The sequence below is a fragment of the Melozone crissalis genome, unplaced genomic scaffold, assembly GCF_028551555.1.
Source record: "Melozone crissalis strain CALT ecotype California unplaced genomic scaffold, PUWL_Pcris_2 ptg000088l_1, whole genome shotgun sequence".
NCBI classification, from domain to species: Eukaryota; Metazoa; Chordata; class Aves; order Passeriformes; family Passerellidae; genus Melozone; species Melozone crissalis.
The window spans coordinates 4,463,213-4,477,053 of NW_026535865.1; the positions used below are offsets into that span (position 1 = coordinate 4,463,213).

Sequence of the window (13,841 nt, forward strand, 5' to 3'; positions counted from 1 at the left end):
CTTTTCTATCCCCCCCCCCCAAGACGGACAGACCGACCCCCTGTGCTGCCCTTTGGACAGACAGACGGACCCGCCGCAGCAGGCGGAGCCCCTTCAGTGTAACCCCGGATGGACAAACAGAACCCCCCCCACCTTCCCCTCCGGACAGACGGACAGACGGACACCTGCCTGCCTCCCAGACAGACACACAGATCCCCTGTGCTGCCCCCCTTCCCCAGACAGACCGACTCCCTTCCCCCCCCCCAGACTGACTCCCTCACCCCGCCCTTCCAACGGACAGACAGACGGACAGACCCCACCCCCGCCGCTGGACAGACAGACAGACACACAGACAGAGCCCCGCACAGATCACCCGGCCCCCTCCGCCCCCCGCACACACAGACAGAGCCCCCCTGATCCCCCCCACCGGACAGACCGACACCTCGGACCGCACACGGACCGACAGACGGACGGACAGACTGACCCCTCTATGCCGGCCGCACTTCCGGACACGTCATCAGACAAAGCCCCGCCCCTCGCCCAAAGGCTCCGCCCCCCGCCGCTCTTAAAGGCGCCGCGCGGGGTCGCGGAACACGCTGGACGGGAGCGGCGCTCGGGGGGCACCGGGGTTTATTGGGGGGCTGGGGTACAACACACTCGGGCTGCAGGAACTCGGGATCCCGGGCGGGCACTGCCCGGGCTGGCCGGTACCGTCAGCAGGGCCACGGGGCCGGTACCGGCGTCTGTACGGGGGATTTCGATGCCACAACGAAGGATGCCGGTAGCAATACCGGGAGCATTGTGCCGGTACCGGCGTCTGCATCGGGGATTTCGGTGCCAGAACGGAGGATGCCGGTAGCAATACCGGGAGCATGGTGCCGGTACCAGCGTCTGTAGTGCCGGCATGGGGGACTTCGGTGCCAGAACGGAGGATGCTCGTACCAGTACTGAAAGCATGGTGCTGGTACTGATCCCAGTACCGGAGCTGTGGTGCCGGTACCAGTGGCTCCGGTGCCACTCTTACTTCGCCTTCTCTGCCAGGTTCAGGGATGCTCTGACGCCTGCGGAGACACGGACGCCGTTAATGCCCGTTCCCGGTGTCCGGCCGGTTCCCCGCATCACCGTCCCGCTCCCTCCCGGTCCCGCTGAGCATGGCGGTGACAGCTCCGGAGGGGAGCCCCAGCTCGGCAGCAGCGCTAAAGGGGCACAGGGATGGGCACAGGGGTGGGCACACGGATGGGGTCTGGCTATGGAGAAGCGGGAGAGAAACACCTGCTCTACCCACGCCCCGGGAGAACGGGCCGGTGCTACCGGAGCAGAGCGGTTCGGGCGGTGCCGCGGCGGACACGGGGCTCGGCCCGGCCCCCGCGGCTCGGTACCTACGGGCAGGCTGGGCTGCGGGGCCACCCCGGCCGCCAGCCGGGCTCTGCTCCTGGCCAGAGTGTGCAGGACTGGACCGTGCAGCACAGGGAGGAGAGAGAGGTTAGAGAGGGCACCGCGACCCCCCGAGCACCCAGAAATAATCACTCGCGGTTAATTAACATTAACGAGCTGCCCAGCGCCCCTGAGCCGGGAAAACCTGGGCACGGAGCAGGTGGAGGGACAGGGGGAGCGGAGTCACCTTCTCGGGTGACACTGGAGGCCGCGTCCAGGGCCCTGGTGCCGATGCCACCCATCACGTTGTCCACGGCCTGGTGGTGCTTGAGGAAGAAGGGTCGGATGACGCTGTGGTAGATGAGCTGGGAGCCGTTCCAGGGCACCGGGGCCATGCACCACACCAGGAACAGGCACTGCGGGCACAGGGGGGGCTCAGCGCTCCAGGGACCCCCAGCTCACTGGAGAACCCAGATCCGGGCTGGGTGCAGCCCCTCTGATGCTTTAAGTTCTAGCTTTCATATTTTCCACATTCTGTACTGTATTAGTTTATAACTCTGAGCTTTATATAGTGTTAGCAAGTTCTCCTCACAGCTCAGTCACACAAAATCCTTTTCCAGCCCCAAAACCAAGGACAGCACTGGAGTTTCAGCCCCAAAAAGTGTAAAAAAACAGGGAATTGAGGTGAGCAAACTGGGAGGATGAGACTGCACAACCTGGAGCTGTGATTGAACAATTAACCCCAATATGGAAACAGACCAAAACTTATAAAAGTGTGAAAACTCATGACACACCATCCAGCTTGGGTGTAGCCTTGGCTGGGCTCTTACACTGCCCAAGGTGAATTCTGTGAACCCTTTTAATAAATCCCTGCTTTATTCCTTTAACTCTGTTAACCCAACGCTGTTCCAGGGAGCCTCTTTGGGCATCACCACCCACCAGAGCCCAGCACACCCAGCTCCTCCCGTCCAGCCCCGGCATGGGAGGAGCCCGGGACAGCCCCGGCACGGGAGGAGCTCAGCGTTACCTTCCCGGCGTAGTAGAAGGGGAACCAGTAGAGGAAAAGGTCGGAGAAGAACTCGGCGATGCTGAAAACGCCGTAGACCACCCAGTACGTGAGCCACATGGTGTCATCCTCCTTGCTGTTGCTCTCGATGGCTTTGATGCTGAGGAAGGAAAGGAAAAAGGAAAGGAAAGGAAGAAGGAAAGGAAGAAGGAAAGGAAAGGAAAGGAAAGGAAAGGAAAGGAAAGGAAAGGAAAGGAAAGGAAAGGAAAGGAAAGGAAAGGAAAGGAAAGGAAAGGAAAGGAAAGGAAAGGAAAGGAAAGGAAGAAGAAGGAAAGGAAGAAGGAAAGGAAAGACACAGCTGCTTCAGCCCTGGGCTGATCACCTTCCCAAACCCTCCACACTCCATAGGGAACCTGCCCACTGCACTGGCACAGTCCCAGCGTTTCCAGGAAGGTCTCAAAAGCTTCCCAGCCATCATTGCCCCTTGACTGAGCAGGCAGACCCTCAGCCAAGGGCGGGCAGCGCTCTCCAGGTGTGGGCCAGGTACTTACGAGACGTAGGCGGGGTAGACGAAGCCGATGATGTTGCAGAGCAGGGAAGCGCCGTAGCCGAACATGAGGTAGAGCCCCAGGAAAGTGACGGAGCCTGCGGGGACAGGGGACAGTCTGGAGCCTGCTGCCACCAGGGGAGACCCCTGAGCTGGGTCTCCTGAGCGGGATTCCCATCCCAGAGCAGGAACAGGGCTGTGCCGGGGGGCAACTGTCACAGACATCTTTTCATTAAAAATCCTTTCTTAGGATTTTTCCTCCTGAGAAGCTGGGAGGCCTCAGGAACAAAATGTAAACATTGATTATCTGCTGCTGTGGAATGCAACAGGTGCATCTGGGATTGGTCTCATGTGGTTGTTTCTAACTAATGGCCAATCAGCAGAGCAGACTCGGACAGAGAGTCTGAGACACAAACCTTTGTTATCATTCTATTCTATTCTATTCTATTCTATTCTATTCTATTCTGTTCTGTTCCGTTCCGTTCCATTCCATTCCATTCTATTCCGTTCTATTCCATTCCGTTCCATTCCATTCTATTCCATTCTATTCTTAGCTTAGCCAGCCTTCTGAGATGAAACCTTTCCTTCTATTCTTTTTAATATAGTTTTAATGTATGTATATCATAAAATAATAAACCAAGCCTTCTGAAACATGGAGTCAACATTTTCGTCTCTTCCCTCACCTGAAAACCCCTGTGAACACCAGGTAACGACCACCCCCCGTTAATTCCGATGCTCGGTGGAACGGGACATCGGAGCCTGCTCCTCCCCGGGGCACCCGTGAGCCGCTCCTGTCACCGTCTGTCGCCTCCCCTGGCTCGGAGGGGACTTTTACCAGCCCAACCTCGCCGCGCTCTCGGCCCTTGGAGCGGGGCCAGCACGGCAGGAACCGGAGACGCTGGCAACACACCCATGGTCCAAAGTCAAGGCTCCGCTCCTCTCCCCCGCTCGGCATTGCCCGAGCCAGCCGCGGCTCAAGGACGAGCCCCGCTCCCGGATCGGGCTCCTCCCGCAGCCGCAGCAAGGCTTGGCTCCCCTGGGAGCGGCAATCCAACCCCGCTGCCCTGCTGCTGCCGCTCAATTAGATCGCTCAATTAATTAAATGCGAGCCGCAGCCTTATGGTGGAGCCTGCCCAGCGCTCGCTGGAGGCTGGGGAAGGTGGGACGGGGAGGTTTTGGGGTGGAAAGCACCACAGAGCCCTGCTCACATCAGGAAAACCTCAGGGATATTTGGGATGGAGCGATTTGTGCAGCCCAGCACCGGAACAAACTCCTGCAGCAGCAGCAGCAAGCAAGCTGGGAATTAACCTGTGTGGGTGAATTAAAGTCCTTGTCGGGCTTGGAGGGAGGATAATCCCAGCTCTGCTCGCTGCAGCATTCCTGGGCAGGAATTTATTAGTTATAAACTAATGCGGCCCCGATCCGGGCACCCACAGCACAGGAGACGGGCAGGAGCAGCGCGGCTTTGGAGCGATCCCAAACCGCCCTCCGAGCAGGGCAGGCAGGTCCAGGCAGTGCTGGGTTTCACTCCCCAAGAGCCTTACAAGGGATTTCGCAGGATTTGAAGCCCCAGAGAAATTTATGTAACAGCAAAAGCCCAGGGAGAGGCTCTGCTGGGAGAGAAGTTGGAGGTGGTGCTGCCCACAGGTTGCTCCAAACCCCAGTCCATGGGTTCAGACACAAACTAGGGATTGCTCCAGAGCCATGGGAGGGAGAAATTGGGAACTTTTAGTTCAGCAACAGCTTCTCCATTCCAGGACAGGGATCCAGAACGTGTAACCATCCCTTTTTGGTGCGTCCACTCCTGTTCTACCATCACATCTGAGCCTGGCCAAATCCCCAGGATTGTTTTGCTTCAGTGGCACCACATCCAAACCCAACCTGCACAGCAGTTTGTGCCCCTTCACGGACACTTTTCCCCTCAGAGTGGGAACCCCAGCCCTGCTGCAGGTGAAGGGCCAGGAAATCACACCTGGAGGCCAAAGGCTTGGAGGGACACAGCAAACAGGGAAGCCCTGAGCCCATCCCGGGAGGTTTGATATGAAATCTCGATATGGAGGGCGGGGACGAGGCCGGTTCAAGTTGGCAGAGAGGGCACAGGGCCGAGGGTCAGGGGAGAGGATCCCCGGGGAGAATCTGGCTGGTTCCTCATTAATGAACAACAGGGATCCGGGTAAAGGCCGGGTGCCCACGGTCCCCACGGTGGGACATGGGGACAAACTCCCATCCCCAGTGCTCCATCTGACCCACCACAATCTGGGGGCTCACCAAGAACGGGAACCCCTCATCAGAACCAGGGGTCTCGAGGGTCTCTCTGACACCTCTGACACTGGGACCCTGCTGCCTTTAGGAGTTGGGGATTTGGTGCCTGCAGAAGGAGGGGACAGTGCGGTGACAGCGATGTCACCCCCGGCACCCCCTCCCAGCCCTGCCCCGCTCCGCACCCAAAACCATGCCGAGCCCAGAGCCACGGCGAGCAGCCGCCAAGGCGCCCCACCGTACGGGGCAGAACGGGAGAACCGGGGAGGCCCCGCGGTAACGGTCGCACCTGAGGCCAGGTAGAGCCGTTGGACGCCGGTGCGGGCTTCCAGATGCGCCAGCAGGTCGCCGATCGGGCCGGGGCTGTGGAGGAAGCGCTCCAGGCGCTGCTGCAGGGCGGCCATGGCGGCGATGCGGGAGCTGGAGCGGCCCCGGTCCGACCCCGACCCCGACCCCGGCCCCGGTCAGCGCGGCGGGAGGGCGTGGCCAGCGGCAGACGGGAGGTGCAAACCGGAGGGGCGTGGCCAATGAGAAGGCGGGGCGGGGGTCGAGGCGGGCCAATGAGACGAGGCCGTGCGGGGGGCGGGGCGGACGCCGTTGCCATGGCAACGCGCGCAGTGGCCTCATGGCGGCTCGGCCCGGGCGCGGCCCGGCGCTGGCGCTGTCGCTGTTCCCGGTGCTGGTGGCGCTGCTCGTGGTGGCCGCCAGCGCCTCTCCGGGCCCCGCCAAGCCCCCGCGCGTCTACCTGAGCAGCTGGGCTGTGCGGGTGGCGGCGGGGCTGCGGGACGCTCGGGACTTGGCCCGCCGGCACGGGCTGCTCTACCTGGGTCAGGTGCGGCCTGGGCGGGCCCAGCTCACCCCGTGTGGCCCTGACCCAGCTGACCCCCTGTGCCCCTGGTCCGATCTTCTCGCTCATACCCGCCCTGTGCAGCCACTTTGACCCCTTCTCTTATCCCATGGGCAGGGGCATCTTCCCTTAGGCCACATTGCTCCGAGCCCCATCCAACACTTCCTCTCAAACACGTGCTGGGAATCTGGGAATCCTGTGCCAGCGTCCCCACACCCTCAGAGCAAACAGCCTCTGAGCATGCAGAGGATACCCAGCCCCTCCCCAGGACTCCATTCTGTCCCCCCAAGTGACACTTTCTGCCTGTCCTGCACTGTAGTGTTGAATTTGCCATCCTGACCTCCACATCTGCCCCTGGCAAAGCTCAGAGCAGCTCTTTGTGCCCGCAGGTGATGGAGGGAGAGCCCTTCTACCACTTCAGCCACCGCGGCACCAGGCAGAGAGCCCTGAGCAGGCACTGGGGGTGGCACATGCGGCTCTCCAGGGACCCCCAGGTAGGGAGGAGGAGTGTGGTGGTGCTCACAGGGGTCTCAGGTTGAGGGAAGAGACAAGGATTGATGTTTCAGAAGGGTTGATTTATTATTTTATGATATATATTACATTAAAACTATAGTAAAAGAATAGAAGAAAGGATTTCATCAGAAGGCTAGCTAAGAATAGAATAGGAAAGAATGATAACAAAGGTTTGTGGCATGGATTCTGTGTCTGAGCCAGCTCACTTTGATTGGCCATTAATTAGAAGCAACCAACACAGGCTAATCAAAAATCTACCTGTTGCACTCCACAGCAGCAGATAACCATTGTTCACATTTTGTTCCTGAGGCCTCTCAGCTTTTCAGGAGGAGGAATCCTAAGGAAAGGATTTCTCATAAAAGATATCTGTGACAGAGCAGGACACAGGGAGCCGGGGCACAGCTGTGGGCAGGCCCTGCCTGGCACCCACAGCGCTGCTCCGTGCCCAGGTGCTGTGGTTTGAGCAGCAGACGCTGAAGAGGCGCTCCAGGAGAGGTGCCCACGGTGTGCCACGCTCCAGCGTGGTGCCCACGGATCCCTGGTTCCCCAAGCAGTGGTACATGGTGAGAATGGGCTCCTTCCCCTCCCGATCCCCACCCCAGTCACGGCATGGAGGGGAGCAGTGGTGCATCCAGTGCCACCTCCCTGCTGGGCACCACCCCAGAGGGCACAGGGTTGTTCTGGGTTGTTCTGGGATACCCCAAGTGAGGGAGAGCCCATAGATCATCTGGTCTCTGCTCACTGCACACTGAATAAATTCTTCCCTCTGTGCAGGGGGAATTTCTGGGATCAGTCCCTGCCCTGGTTCCGCTGGTGCCATTTCTGCACACAGGGACACCCCAGGGCCCCTCTCAAGGCTGAGCATCCCCAGCTCCCTCAGCTTTTCTTTGTCAGGATGCTCCAACCCCATCCTCACCCTTGTGACCCTCCACTGGACCCACTCCACACCCACAGCACCCCAGAGGTGCCTCCAGGGCTGGGCAGAGGGGCAGGATCCCTCCCTGAGCACTGGCAATGCCCTTCTCAGGCCACAAACCCATCTAACGCCGGCAGTGATGAGGCAGCAGGGCTCTGAGGTGACCCCTGCCAATCAAATCTAATCTGTTTTTCCAGAACAACGACATCCAGCCCGACCTGAACATCCTCACGGCGTGGAGCAGAGGCTACACGGGGCTGGGGGTGGTGCTGACTGTGCTGGATGATGGGCTGGAGAAGGATCATCCCGACCTGGCTGCCAACTACGTAAATATGGGGGTGTCCAGGGAGCTGAGAAGGGGGGGGAAGCCTTCATCCCATCCCTAGCACTGTGAGGAGGGAGTTTGAGGGGTCAATTCCTTCATTCCATCCCTGGAACTGTGAGGAAGGAGTTTGAGGGGTCAATTCCTTCATCCCATCCCTGGCTTTGTGCAGAGGGAGCTCAGGGGTCAATTCCTTCACCCCAGCCCTGGAATTATGCAGAAAAAAAGCTCAGAGGGTCAATTCCCTCACCCTGGCACTGTGCAGAGGGAATTCAGCCTCTCCAGGGCTGGATCCAAGGTTTGGAGCCTCCCTCAGTGCAATCTCACCCTGAGGAGGAAATGTTAGAACTTGTACACGCTCTGGAGCCCCCAAATTGGTGTAATTACAGCAAGCTGCAAAGCCAGTACAGCTGGTAACTGTGCTGCACAGGGAAGGGAAGGGAAGGGAAGGGAAGGGAAGGGAAGGGAAGGGAAGGGAAGGGAAGGGAAGGGAAGGGAATTCTGGGGGTGTGGAACGCATCCAACCTTTCCTGTGGCTCCTGGCTGCTCTCCTGGGGCTGTGTGGCCAGCGAGGGTCACCCTCAGGTGACAGGGCTCTGTCAGAGGAACAGCAAAGCTGTGCTGCTTTCACCCCTTTGTGCAGAACCCCAGAGTCACTGAGGGTGGAAAAAGGATTCAGGATCACAGTGTCCAACCTGTGCCAGGTCACCAGCCCAGAGCACTGAGTGCCACCTCCAGCCCTTCCAGGGGTGGGCACTCCAAACCTGCCTGGGCCATCCTTTCCATGGGGAAATTCCTGCTGTTGTCCCACCCTGAGTCTGTTCCCTCTTGTCGCAGCCTGAGCACTTTTTCCATGCAGAAATTCCTGCTGCTGTCCTCACCAGGCAGACCCTGAGGCTGCTCCCTCTTGTCAAATCCTGAGCACCTTTTCCATGCAGAAATTTCTGCTGCTGTCCCCACCTGGCACACTCTGAAGCTGCTCCCTCTTGTCCTGTTGTCCCTGAGAGCACAGCCTGACCCCTCTGGCTGTCCCCTCCTGTCAGGAGCTGTGCAGAGCCACAAAGCAGCCCCTGATCCCCCTTTTCTCCCTCTGAGCCCCTTCCCAGCTCCCCCAGCCCCTCCTGGTGCTCCCTTTCCCCCTCAGGGCTGGGTTCAGCTCCAGCTCCCAGCGCAGCCGGGCACGAAGGGGCCCCGCTGTCCCCGGGGCTGGCAGGCAGTGCCAGCAGCAGGCTCGGTGCCAGGCGCCTGTGCCGAGCTGTCACAGCCCTGCCAGGGCCCTTGGGGACAGCCACTGCCTCCCTGTGTAACAGGACCCGCTGGCAAGTTACGACTTCAACAGCAACGACCCCGATCCGCAGCCCCGATACAGCGACAGCGACAAGAACTGGTGAGTGCTGGGTTCCACCCAGCTCCCCACACTGGGGGGGCTGTCCCAGGCCCCCCACCCCTCACAGGGTCACTCTGTGCCCCCCCAGGCACGGGACACGCTGTGCAGGGGAAGTGGCAGCTGTGGCCAACAATGGGATCTGTGGGGCAGGCGTCGCCTACAACGCCAAAATCGGAGGTGAGAGGTTGCTCCCATGGGAGGGAAGATGGAAATGAGCTCCAACCTCATGTGGGGATGCAGGAGCCCAGGGGGGATGCTCTGGGATTTACTGGGGTCCCCAGGGTGGGTGCTGCCCCATTTAGGGATGCTCTGGGATTTACAGGGGTGGCAGAGTAGGTGCTGCCCCATGTGAGGATGCTCTGGGCCTTATAGGGTGCCCAGGGTGGGTGCTGCCCCATTTAGGGGTGCTCTGGGAATTACAGGGGTGGCAGGGTGGGTGCTGCCCCATTTAGGGGTGCTCTGGGATTTACTGGGGTCCCCAGGGTGGGTGCTGCCCCACATCAGGGGTTTCATGCTCAGTCTCACACCCAGCAGCAGGCTCAGGCTCGGCTGTGGAAGTGAGGGTGGCAAAGGGGGTTAAAAGCTCCCTGGGCTTAATTACAAAAGGCTTAACGAGGAGCTTTGGGAAGTGGCTCATGGCAGGGCACACATGGCAGGGCACAGACCCATGGGGGACTGATCTCCTTAGGGCAGGAGTATGTGAAAGCTGCTCAAATCTCTGGGGGGGGGCCTGGCAAGGTGTCCCCAGGCCCTGCCCTCGGGGTGGCAGTGTGTGGCTCCTGTCCCTGTCCCCTTGGAGCCACCTCTCGGCCACGGCTGCCCCGTGCCTGCCCTCAGGTGTGAGGATGCTGGACGGCTCCATCATGGACATAGTGGAGGCCCAGGCCCTGAGCCTGCAGCCCCAGTACATCCACATCTACAGTGCCAGCTGGGGCCCTGAGGATGATGGCAGGACGGTGGATGGGCCTGGAGTCCTGGCTGCGGCTGCTTTCCACAAAGGAGTCATCCAAGTAAGCCCAGCCCTGCCCTTGGGGACACAGGGACACGAGGACACCCTGCTCACCCCCTCTGCTCTTCAACAGGGACGGGGTGGGCTCGGCTCCATCTTCATCTGGGCCTCAGGCAATGGTGGCACCAACTATGACAACTGCAACTGCGACGGGTACACCAACAGCATCTACACGGTGTCGGTGGGCAGCGTGCTGGGGGACGGGCACCGGCCCCTCTACAGCGAGAGCTGCCCTGCCATCCTCACCACCACCTACAGCAGCAGGACCACCAGCAAGGTGCAGATTGTGAGTGTCACAGCAGCAGCTCTGGGGCTGACACAGATCCCAGCATGGGTTGGGCTGGGCCCAGTCTGCCTTAGCTGGGTGTCTGTGTAGAGCCCCAAAAGCTCAGAGGGATCTGAAAGGAGAATTTACTGAAGGTACCCAACCCCAGGGAGTTTTATTGGAAGGAGTCCTGAGACTCCTCTGTAGGAGTGTCAGGGGTAGGATGGTCAGGATGGATGGAGATGAGAGATCTCTGCAGCCAGGTCATGGAATTTGGGGTTTATTGCAAAGGGCCTGGGTGCAGGGCCCTGCTGGGAGCTGCCAGCCACAGCTCAGAGCAGGCCCCAAAGAGGGAGAGAGAGATAAAGAGAGTGGTAAAGAGAGAATGAGAGAGTAAAAGAGAGGATCAGAGGGTGAGGTTCCCATTACAATACAATAAATCTTCTTCTGGTCTTGGAATTTGGGGTTTATTGCAAAGGGCCAAGTGCAGGGCCCTGCTGGGAGCTGCCAAACACAGCTGGAGCAGGCCCAAGAGAAGAGAGGGGGAGAGAGGATGAGAAGGTGAGAGAGTAAAGGGGTAAGAGCGAGAAGCTCCCATTACAATACCATAAATCTTCTTCTGTGTTGAATATTCTAATTCTCACTAACCAATCTAGTACAATATACAGATCCTATAGCACTTCCATACAGCCTATAAGAATCATTACATTGCCATACTGTGTTACATTTTAAACCCTAAAAACTCCTCTTTGGGTCCCTTCTGCCAAGCTGGCAGGGTCTGCTCTGACCCTTAGACCTGTCTGCAGGCAGAGGGTATGGTTTCATCAAAAGGAGATTACCTTCAGCCAGCCACACCATTGTTTTCCAGTTATTCAGTAACTAAGAGATCTCAAAGCTTGCTTTCATTTCAATCTCACAGTTTCCATATTCTCAAAATCTTTTGCCAGACAATCATATTTATCAGGCTTTCCTGTTTCATCTTCCCCAACATCCCTCTCTCTGTGCCCCCTCCAGGTGACCACGGACCTGCACCACCGCTGCACAGACAAACACACGGGCACCTCGGCCTCGGCCCCGCTGGCTGCGGGAATGGTGGCCCTGGCACTGGAGGCCAAGTAAGTGACACCAAGACACAGGGACACTGCCCAGGGAGAGCTGGTGCCCAACCAGGGAGGAGAAAAGGGAGGGACAGCAGGAAGGTTGGGGTGCAGAGTTGTGGGAGTGCTGTCTTCTGGAGTTCTTTGCTCCCATTTTGGTACCGGAGGAGGTTGTGGGGGGATCAGGCCCAGATAATTGCTCTACCCACCCCACACGAGCCAAATCTCCCCCTTAAGAACCAACCCAGACCTCTGTCCACACCCTCCTTGCTTCCAGCCCAGCCCTGACCTGGCGTGACCTGCAGCACCTGATCATCAGGGCCTCCAGACCCGCTCACCTGCAGGCAGAGGACTGGGCTGAGAACGGCGTCGGGCGCAGGGGTGAGTGCAGGGCTGGGCCCCTCAAACACCTTCCTGCAGCCCCTGGTGGCACTGAGGGGCTCACAGGTCCCTTTTTGGGTGGCACCTGTGTCCCAGTGAGCCACTACTATGGCTATGGGCTGCTGGACGCGGGGCTGCTGGTGCAGGAGGCCATGACGTGGACAGGGACCCGGCCACAGGAGAAATGTTCAGTCCAGGCCATCCAGGTCCCCAGGTAAGGGACTGTGACCCCAGCTCCAGCCTCTCACAGGCACAGGGACACAAAAAGTGAGTCTGCTGTGCTTGGAGGCCATAGGAGAGGGAATGTCCTCACCTGCAGCTTGTCTTTGTCAGGGACATCAACTCCAAGCTCGTCATCTCCACAGATGCCTCCTCCTGCTCCAAGAGCATCCGCTCCCTGGAGCACGTCCAGGTGCAGCTGTCCCTGAGCTACAGCCGCAGGGGGGACCTGGTGGTGGCCCTGAGCAGCCCCATGGGCACCACGTCCACGCTGGTGACAGTGCGGTAAGGACAGAGGGGGCACCGGGGCTCCCACGGCCACCCCAGGGCCTGGAGAGTCCCAGAAAGGGCCCAAAACTCCTCTGGACCCCTGCCACGGGGGAGTGTCCCCTCAGAGCGAGCACAGGGTGACCCCTCAGGTCACCCCCTGCCCCTGCAGGGCCCTGGGCTGGCACTCCCAGCTCTGCTCTCCTCCTCCAGCCCCTACGACACCAGCCAGGACGGCTACCAGGACTGGACCTTCATGTCCACTCACTTCTGGGATGAGAACCCCAAGGGGATCTGGACCCTGCAGCTGGAGAACAGAGGTGATGCTGAGAACACAGGTGGGTGCCCTATTTTTACTGAGGTCACCCTGTGCTTGGTCATTCTTCCTTCCCCACCTTGGATGGGCAATTTGTTGGCTTCTCCTTCCTGGCCATGAGCCCTCCTGTGTTGGCTTTGAGGGTCTGACTGGTCAGACAGGGCCAGGAGCAGGACAGAGCCCCAAAACTTCCAGCCCCATATCCCTGACCTGGCAGCCCCTGTCCCTCCTGTCCCCAGCCCCCAAAACTTCCAGCCCCATGTCCCTCACCTGGCAGCCCCCTGTCCCCAGGCCTCAAAGCTTCCAGCCCCCTGTCCCTCCTTGTCCCCAGGCCCCAAAGCTTCCAGCCCCATGTCCTTCACATGGCAGGCCCCTGTCCCCTAAAGCTTCCAGCCCCTTGTTCCTCTTGTCTCCAGGCCCCAAAGCTTCCAACCCCCAAAAGCTTCCAGCCCCACATCCCTCATCTGGCAGCCCCCTCTCCCTCCTTGTCCTCAGGCCCCAAAATCTTCCAGCCCCATGTCCCTCACCTGGCAGCCCCTGTCCCTCCTTGTCCCCAGGCCAGCTGACCACCTTCATCCTGCACCTGCATGGCACAGATGAGGACATGCCAGCCCGGCGCTCCATGGCCACTGCCACCGACGAGTGCCTCAGGAGGGACGAGCAGGGAGCCTGTGAGGGTGAGCGAGGCTTTGTGGGGACAGTGACATCGCTCTGCTCCCCAGGGCCTCACCCCAGCCTCTCTCCACAGACTGTGGCAGCTCCCTGTACATCCACCACGGCTCCTGCCTGTCCTACTGCCCCCCGCGCTACTACGGCCAGAGCCGCGGTGCCAGCCCCAGGGGCACTGCCCTGGTGTGTGCCAGCTGCCATCCCTCCTGCTACACCTGCCAGGGCTCCTGGGCCAACAACTGCACGTCCTGTCCCTCGGGCCACACCTTCCAGGACGTCACCCACACGTGCCAGGAGCCCGCAGAGGGCTCCCCCAGCCCGGCCAGGCTGCGCAGGGACCTGGTGGTTGTCACTGTCCTGGCCTGCAGCAGCCTGGTTCTGGCAGGGGTGCTCTACCCCACCTACAGGGTGGGTTTCCGTGCTGGCAAAGGTGCCCTGTGCTGTCCCCGGGCCAGGAGGACAGTGTGA

The 13,841-nt window shown here is 59.9% G+C and overlaps 2 protein-coding genes across 2 annotated transcripts; one reads left to right on the plus strand and one right to left on the minus strand.

The window, feature by feature from the left end:
* Positions 1 to 592: 592 nt before the first annotated feature.
* REEP6 (receptor accessory protein 6) lies at positions 593 to 5,647 on the minus strand. The gene is made up of 5 exons (XM_054291051.1): positions 5,455 to 5,647; positions 2,911 to 3,004; positions 2,381 to 2,519; positions 1,601 to 1,769; positions 593 to 1,040 (listed from the first exon to the last, which is right to left on the minus strand). The coding sequence occupies exons 1-5, from the start codon at positions 5,567 to 5,569 to the stop codon at positions 1,000 to 1,002; spliced, it is 558 nt and encodes a 185-aa protein (XP_054147026.1). The 5' UTR covers positions 5,570 to 5,647; the 3' UTR covers positions 593 to 999.
* A 143-nt stretch (positions 5,648 to 5,790) lies between these two features.
* Positions 5,791 to 13,841, plus strand: PCSK4 (proprotein convertase subtilisin/kexin type 4). Its single transcript, XM_054290885.1, has 15 exons — positions 5,791 to 5,997; positions 6,402 to 6,506; positions 6,975 to 7,088; positions 7,639 to 7,767; positions 9,074 to 9,150; positions 9,239 to 9,327; positions 9,988 to 10,160; positions 10,233 to 10,445; positions 11,439 to 11,539; positions 11,799 to 11,902; positions 11,999 to 12,116; positions 12,236 to 12,406; positions 12,602 to 12,726; positions 13,262 to 13,381; positions 13,453 to 13,841. The coding sequence occupies exons 1-15, from the start codon at positions 5,791 to 5,793 to the stop codon at positions 13,839 to 13,841; spliced, it is 2,235 nt and encodes a 744-aa protein (XP_054146860.1).